An 8,013-nucleotide genomic window follows, 5' to 3' on the forward strand; every position below is an offset into this window, starting at 1 on the left:
ATGCGAGTAGTGAGGCTCCGTCAATTGAGTAAGGTGCCGGTCGTTTGATGAAAAAAAAACTAGTCGGGTCAAGCGTGACGGGCGAAATTTACCAACCCTGGAACAGTCAATTGAGTTTGACGGACCAAGAGGCTTCACAGTCACAGCTTCACGCCTCATGATGATGACTTTTGCCAAGCCTGCACGTTGCAAAGCTGGGAGCTCTCCTTTATTTTTTAGGGATGAATCATCTGCACAGGATGAAAATCCCAGAAAAAGAAAAGAAGAAGAAGTCTCCTTTATTTTGTCACTCCGAGAATTTCTTTGGGCCCGACCTGGGGGAGGAAGACTGAAATTCGCTGTATCGTTTTCTGTATCGTTTTTTACTGATCGGCAAAAAGCCAGCAATTGTTGAAAAGATTTGTAATCGTTCAAATTTTAACTTTAGATGATCAGTTTCGTGTAGCGAGTCATGTAACTCTGTTGTTTAGGTGCTAAATTTAATCTTCTGAGTTAATTCCTGCAGATTCAAAAGTAAACATCGAAATCGAATACACCAGCTAGATTATCCAATACCATGCAGTCTGTCAACTCTGTCGTAAATATAAACTCGAAACTATATAAAAATGTTGGTCGGTCCATGGGAACTACCCAAATTTTAATCTATTATTTAAGCTATTTTTAGAACCATTAATCAAACAATTTTTATTTATCAGCTTCAAAAACTTCAACGAAATTTGAGCGACTCAATACGCCTGATCATGCAAGAATTTGCCAGATCAAAACAAAACCTTCTTAAATCATTTTTTCATGCAAAACAAGTGCTTTTCAGCATCAAAAAAGTTTTATTGAAACTCACTAAATATGGAAGTAAAATTTTGAACCTTCGCACTGGTCGGTAGATTGATAAAAGGAATTTGACGTTTGAAAGATTTTTCTCTTTTTTTATTCAGTCTTCCTCCCCCAGGGCCCAACAAGTAAAACTATAAAAATGGGCGGGGCGACGAACGTGTTAACAACCTATTAATAAAATTCATTCATAGCTTGAACAAAAAGTTATCCAACCGGGGAATAGCAATAGAGAGAGAGAAATCTTTGTATTTGGAATGGCAATGATCCAAATCCCATTTCTCAAAATTTGCAAAAATTCGCACGATTTCTTTCTCTTTCTCTTTCTGTCTTCATCGATGTCCTCCCGAACCAATTTTTTTTGTTGCCAAAATGTCTAAACAACAAGAAAACGTGGACCTATCTTATAAAACGTGTTCGAGCCGTCGATAAATATAGTTAGTTCAACAACATCTAAAGTCCGTTACACGCAACCGTTAAATGTTATGCTTTGTAAAATGGCGACAATTCACTAAGTTTTCAAAATGTCATGTTTAATCTATCTCTTTTATCGCTTGATTCAGCACATTTTTTAACTGTGCTTTTTCATCAATAATAATAAAAATTACTATTACCATCTGACATGAACAAAGATTGCTTCGCAGCATCTCCGCGTGAATCCATTCGTACTGATAAGGCCGCCAGTAATCGCTGTCAGTCGTGAGAATAAAATCAAATGTATACAAAACAGTAAGTTAATGATAGTGTTCAAAATGACAACGTCTTTCTGGTACTTTTTGTACGTTTTACTGGTAAATATGGTAGTTAATTGGAGGGAGAAATTTAACTGGATGATGTTCTACCTTGCAGCTTGATTGGCCTCTGCATTCTGGCACGGATCATCGATGGACGGCGGGAGATTAAATTCAATTGCACCCTGACGGCAAACTATTATGACTGTTTGTTTCGCGATGTCATCATAAGGAGTGAATCGGAAGCGGACAGCATATTTTTCGGCGAGCAGAACTTCAACGACACCAGTATTGCATTTCGAGACTGTTCGATGGTGGTGTTGCCAAAGAAAGTGTTCGAAACATTTCCGGCCATCCAATATTTGTCGAGCGACGCATGTAATATTCAGAAATTGTTGAGTGGAACCTTTGCCAATGCACAGAGACTTCAGGAGCTCCATTTGTATAATAACAAGATCTCGAAGTTGAATAATTTTGTCTTCAACGGGGCCCTTCAGTTGGAAATTTTATCGCTCTATAATAATACCATCAAGTATTTGGAAGAACATGCTTTCGATGGGTTGGGACATCTGAGACAGCTTTATATGGATGATAATATGATAGAAAAACTACCGGAAAGCTTGTTCTCTGGACTGGAAGAATTGCAAATTTTGGAGCTTCAGAATAATAAAATCAAGGAAATCAACGATGATCAATTCATTCTTTGTTCGATGCTACGAGAGCTGAATCTATCGTCAAATATGATTAACACATTCAACATGTCCCAACTTACCGGACTGAATAAGCTAGAAATATTGGATATTGGAAAAAACTATCTGGATGAAGTATTTGTCACCAAATATCTCCGAACACTCAATGCTCAGGAGAACCAGGTCAGTAAAATTCTTATGGATCAAGGTGATTTTTTTCAACTCACACATCTAAACCTATCACGAAACAACATCGCAAACATAAACAACATTTTCAAGTTTCGCAACCTAATTGAGCTTGATGTGTCGTACAATGAGCTAATTACGCTTGATTTTGTTATTTTCGCATTCATGAAAAACCTAAAAGACATCAAACTGAACAACAACCACCTGTGGATAATCGACAATGGAATACCAGCCCCGGCCAAATCACTCCGCACGCTCAATTTGGCCCACAACAAGTTCCTATTTATAGATCTGGTCGTGTTCGATACATTTCCTGCTCTCGAGAATATTTACCTCCATGGAAACGAGCTAATCGATATGCGTATCGAAGACGTGGAACAGAACTTTCCGTATCTCTCTTTGGTTTCCACCGACAACAATGACTGGGACTGCATCAATCTGATGAACATCGTGACAACGCTGGAACGGTCTTACGTCAAATGGTCCACCGGGAATCGCAACTGCACCAAACCCGAACAGCACAAATTCATTTGCTGCACCTCGACGGAACATCACCTGAGGGAAAAGATTGTCCGGCTCACCAAGGAAATTTACAAGTCCCGGAAAATGATCAAACAACTTATCATGGAAAACGCCGAACTGCGGACGGAAGTGGAAACGCAATTCCTGCCCACGGATTAGAATCTGGCATATGTTGCTGCGACAAAAAACTGTTGATTGAAAATAATAAAAAAAAAACTTTTAATTAACCAAAAATTAAAATATCTTTCATTCGTCAGCGAAAACATCTCAAATATTTTTTTTTTTGCATTACGGTTACATATGTTACTTAGGGCAGTGCGAAATTGCCAAAATGATTCAAAATGTAAAAAAAACGATTGTGAGTAAAGAGTTGGCAAATTCCAGCAGCAACCATAATTCTTGAAGATCTTGTGAGGGCGCTATGAATTTCTTTGAAATCGACGTCAAATTTTGTAAACCCTTAAAATTTTTATCAGTGTGAAGTGAATATGTTAAGTCAGGGATGAGCAAACCGCGGCCCGCGGGTTATATGACGTGATCAAATATACACTTATTTGTATTTGGGGATTTTTTTTATTATCTGACAATTTGCGCCGGGGGTCTTCAGATTTTCACCAAAATTGAAAATTTGGTTCATTTTTGCGACTTAAAAACACATGTATTTTTTCAGATTTCTAACATTTTTATTTTTTGAGTTAGCTTCGGTTAGATTTTTTTGTAAATAAAAAATAACCATTTTTCAAAGCTACATAACTCTGTTGTTTCTCAACGGAAATTATAAAATAGCACATCAAAATGCATTGAAATTTTATCAGCTTTCCAAACAAAATAGTTGAAAAAAATTGAATAATGACCTTCAACATGAAAAGTGGTAAATAAACTTTAAATGGCGTCTAAAAGTACCGTCTGCACCACCGAATATTTTGCAAAAAATACCATTGTATAGTTCGATTCATGATGCAACTTTCATCTGAAGACATCAAAGTGGGCCATTAACACCTTGAAGAGTTATGAAAGAAATAATGACAATAAATCTCTTTTTTTGCATTGAAAACAAACAATGGTGGAACAACTGCACTCACATAGCGAGATAGCAAACACTTCTAACAACATGGAAACAAAAGAAATTATCAAAGCTGGTAAAAAACACTACTTTTCGTGCTTTGTAGAGTGTTTGCAGCAAAACTGACTTTAAATTTTAACCAAAATTCTGAGTATCGTATTGTTTAAGTGATACAACTAATAATGGAAATGTTGCTTTTACAACTTGGTCATATACTATGTAACTTATTAATTTTTCGATCAAAGATCATTGAGAAGCATAATCAATGCCAATAGTAGAAGGTTCAGTTTCTGTGTTTGGGATCACAAAAATGTGATTTAAAAAATGAAATATAGACGTGCTTTACATAGTTTTTATATCGGGAGCTAAGCACTGGACACCAAAATCCTTTCCCATAGATCAAAAATGTATGAGAAAGTGGCACAAATGTTGTATAAATAATCAAAGAGCTCAGTATGGCCAGCCCAGGCTGTAAAATGATGAAAATATGATACTTTTACCGTATTCGTTTTCTACATTCGCCCAGTTTTGAGGTTTACCATACTAGAACGAACATAATTCGTCGTCAGTGTTTTGCTACCTCGATCGCTCACACACGAATCTTCAGTGTTCCACCGTCCATTTTAAATCAAATCTGGGGAATTACGGATGCAAAACTTAGCGCATAAACTTCTAAAAATGACAGTAAAATGTGCATAACTTGTTGTGACCTGGTGCAAAACTGGGTATAAACGAATACGTTAATAGATTTTTGGATATAACATGAAGTCAGTTAAGCTGCAACATTCTACCGCCCCTTTTTTCATAACAGTCCCATATACAAAAATAAGCAAGCGAGACAATAAGCTTTTTCTGTTTTGGAATATATTTTTAAATTGTGACCACCACTTTCAGCATAAACGAAAATCGTTTCTAGGTTGTCATAATAAATCGTTAGGCCTGAAATGTTCGAAATCGGGTTATTGGTAAGGTCGAGAGCACCATTTTTATTCATTATGGGACTGTTAATCGACCATATTTGAAACCTTTTTCGAATCTACTAACATAACAGTCCCATACAAAATATATTTTTCTCACCAACCTACTTTCTAAGACTTAAATTTGATCATTTTTGTACTTCTAAATGCAATTGTCAGAAAAAGAAACATACTTTTGCAAAAAAATATCATGAATTCCACATTGTAAGTTGAATCTTTTTACGATTTTTGATTGCATCCGATAGTTTTTCGCTCAGGAAGTCATTGCTAAGAAAGTCAGACCTGCCTTCGAAAACTAGTGTGCATCATTCGACATCAAGTGAGTTAAAAAAATGTTTAAATGATTCAAAGCAATAAACCAAAGACTATTTCGCCAAAAGAAACATTGAAAAGTAACCAAATTCGGGGTATTTCACATATGGGACTGTTATTCAGGTATATTTCATATAGGACAGCCACGAATTGATATTTTTTTTCGAAATTTCTAGAACAAAACCTCTTTTTTTAGTCTTTTATGTTGAAGCTTTATGTTGACCTAAAATGACGAAAATTCATATGGGAGGCAGTCTGAAAAGGACGAAAAAATAGTGTTTTTACCAGCTTTGATAAGTTCTTTTGTTTCCATGTTGTTAGAAGTGCTTGCTATCTCCATATGTGAGTGCAGTTGTTCCACCATTGTTTGTTTTCGATGCAAAAAAAGAGATTTATTGTCATTATTTCTTTCATAACTCTTCAAGTTGTTAATGGCCCACTTTGGTGTCTTCAGATGAAAGTTGCATCATAAATCGAGCTATACAATGGTATTTTTTGCAAAATATTCGGTGGTGCAGACGGTACTTTTAGACGCCATTTAAAGTTTATTTACAACTTTTCATGTTCAAGGTCATTATTTAATTTTTTTCAACTATTCTATTTGGAAAGCTGATAAAATTTTAATGCATTTTGATGTGCTATTTTATAATTTCCGTTGAGAAACAACAGAGTTATGTAGCTTTGAAAAATGGTTATTTTTTATTTACAAAAAAATCTAACCGAAGCTAACTCAAAAAATAAAAATGTTAGAAATCTGAAAAAATACATGTGTTTTTAAGTCGCAAAAATGAACCAAATTTTCAATTTTGGGGAAAATCTGAAGACCCCCGGCGCAAACCCGTCAGATAATAAAAAAAAATCTCCTAATGCACTAGTAAAACAAAAAATTTTTCGTCAAAAACTGGTACTTAATGGTACTGGTTCGGGTACTAACTGGTACTCTAGAGGTCTTAGTGAGATAAAAAGGCGAAGAGATAATCTTTATAAACAGTTTTTAAGAACTAAATGCGAACGAACTTGGCGTAATTACAAAATTGTAAGGAATGAATACTCGCGTAAAATCAAAGAAGCAAAAAACCAATCTATTCAAGATGAGCTAGAGAAGAACAAAACCAATGGAAAGTTAATGTGGAAGTCGATAAAGCGTTTAATGAATCCAAGTGGTGCCACACCTGAATCGATCTCGTTTAGTGGAGCTGAAATCACAGATGAATCTGAAATTGCAAAGAAGTTTAATGACTTCTTTATCGATAGTGTCATGGAAATTCATGATAGCATTCCGACAAGCTCTATTGTCTGCTTGAATCAGACCACACACAATGGCGGAGATTTTCGCACATTTGATACAATAAACAGCCAAGAGTTCAATGAAATAGTGAACAATATGAAACCCACGGCGGGTATTGAAAATGTCTCTCTAAGGGTTTTTAAAGATTCTTTATCTGTACTAGCGAGTCCGTTTCGAGATGTCATTAACAGAAGTCTTCTAACAGGGATTGTACCTGATACTTGGAAGTGTTCAACTGTAGTTCCTATTGAAAAACAGAGAAATGCACGAGAGGCAACATTATATCGACCGATAAACATGTTGGAAATCCAAGGAAAAGTGCTAGAATTAGCAGTTAAAAAGCAATTCTTACACTTTATTGAGTCTAAGGAAATACTTATTGCCGAGCAGTCTGGATTCAGAAAACAACATTCGACAAAATCTGCTGTGAATTTGCTACTTAGGAACTGGAAGATCAACATTGAAAATGGTAGCTACACAGTTGCAGTGTTTCTGGATTTCAAAAGAGCGTTCGAAACAATCGATCGGTCGCTTCTGATAAATGTGTTGCAAAGAGTTTGTATCAATGGAACTGTGCTTAACTGGTTTAAGAGTTATTTATATAACAGAATACAAAGAACAAAGTTTGGTTCATCTTACTCGCAATACAGAGAAAATAACTTAGGTGTCCCCCAAGGAAGTGTGTCGGGTCCCTTGTTATTCATACTGTACATCAATGACATGATACATTGTTTACAATACGGTCGTCTAAAACTATTTGCGGATGATTCGGTCTCCTACTGGAGCGGTGATGATTTAGAACTTGTTATACAAAAATCAAATGCTGATTTTAAAAAATATTGCAGATTTCCTGAAACAGAGAAAATTGTGTCTGAATCTCAATAAAACCCACTGGATGATTATTGGTAATCGCAAAATCGGAGAGTGTTCAAACTTGTTGATTGATGGTTTTGCAATCGAAAGAGTACATAAAGTCAAATACTTAAGAGTACAGATAGATGAAAAGTTAAATTTTATAGCTCACATTGACTACACTATTAAGAAGATTGCCATGAAATATGGAATACTTTGTCGGATAAGCAGATATATGACTTTCTGGTCGAAAATTATTTACGTGAAGTCTGTAATTATGCCACATTTTGATTATTGCGCTACAATATTGCTCCATGCATCAGATACGCAGACAAAGCGGCTGCAAAGAATACAAAACAAGATAATGCGAGTGGTGATACGATGCAGCCGATATACTCCAAGTGCTCTTATGCTTGATATGTTACAATGGTTGTCAGTTAAACAGAGGATTGCTTACAACAGCTTGATTTTCATCTTCAAAATGAAGAAAGGAATGTTACCATCTTATTTATTGGACGGTCTGCAGTACGGAATGGGAATACACGGATACAATACAAGGAGAGCT

General features: G+C 35.8%; 1 protein-coding gene across 2 annotated transcripts; it reads left to right on the forward strand.

The window, feature by feature from the left end:
• Positions 1–1,482: 1,482 nt before the first annotated feature.
• LOC129756060 (leucine-rich repeat-containing protein 15-like) lies at positions 1,483–3,134 on the forward strand. Of its 2 annotated transcripts, none has more exons than XM_055752813.1 (2): positions 1,483–1,606; positions 1,678–3,134. In XM_055752813.1, the coding sequence occupies exons 1-2, from the start codon at positions 1,566–1,568 to the stop codon at positions 3,113–3,115; spliced, it is 1,479 nt and encodes a 492-aa protein (XP_055608788.1). In that variant the 5' UTR covers positions 1,483–1,565; the 3' UTR covers positions 3,116–3,134. The 2 variants fall into 2 exon arrangements, with proteins under 2 accessions (XP_055608788.1, XP_055608789.1); XM_055752814.1 differs by having other exon boundaries at positions 1,510–1,619.
• Positions 3,135–8,013: the final 4,879 nt, after the last annotated feature.

Source organism: Uranotaenia lowii, chromosome 3, assembly GCF_029784155.1.
Source record: "Uranotaenia lowii strain MFRU-FL chromosome 3, ASM2978415v1, whole genome shotgun sequence".
Classification (NCBI taxonomy): Eukaryota; Metazoa; Arthropoda; class Insecta; order Diptera; family Culicidae; genus Uranotaenia; species Uranotaenia lowii.

What these genes read in the sequence shown, in the direction of transcription:
- LOC129756060 (XM_055752813.1), top strand. Translation starts at nt 1,566, where the DNA reads ATGATAGTGTTCAAAATGACAACGTCTTTCTGGTACTTTTT. An exon ending in ACGTCTTTCTGGTACTTTTT is followed by an intron (nt 1,607 to 1,677) that starts GTACGTTTTACT and finishes TCTACCTTGCAG; the next exon opens with CTTGATTGGCCTCTGCATTC.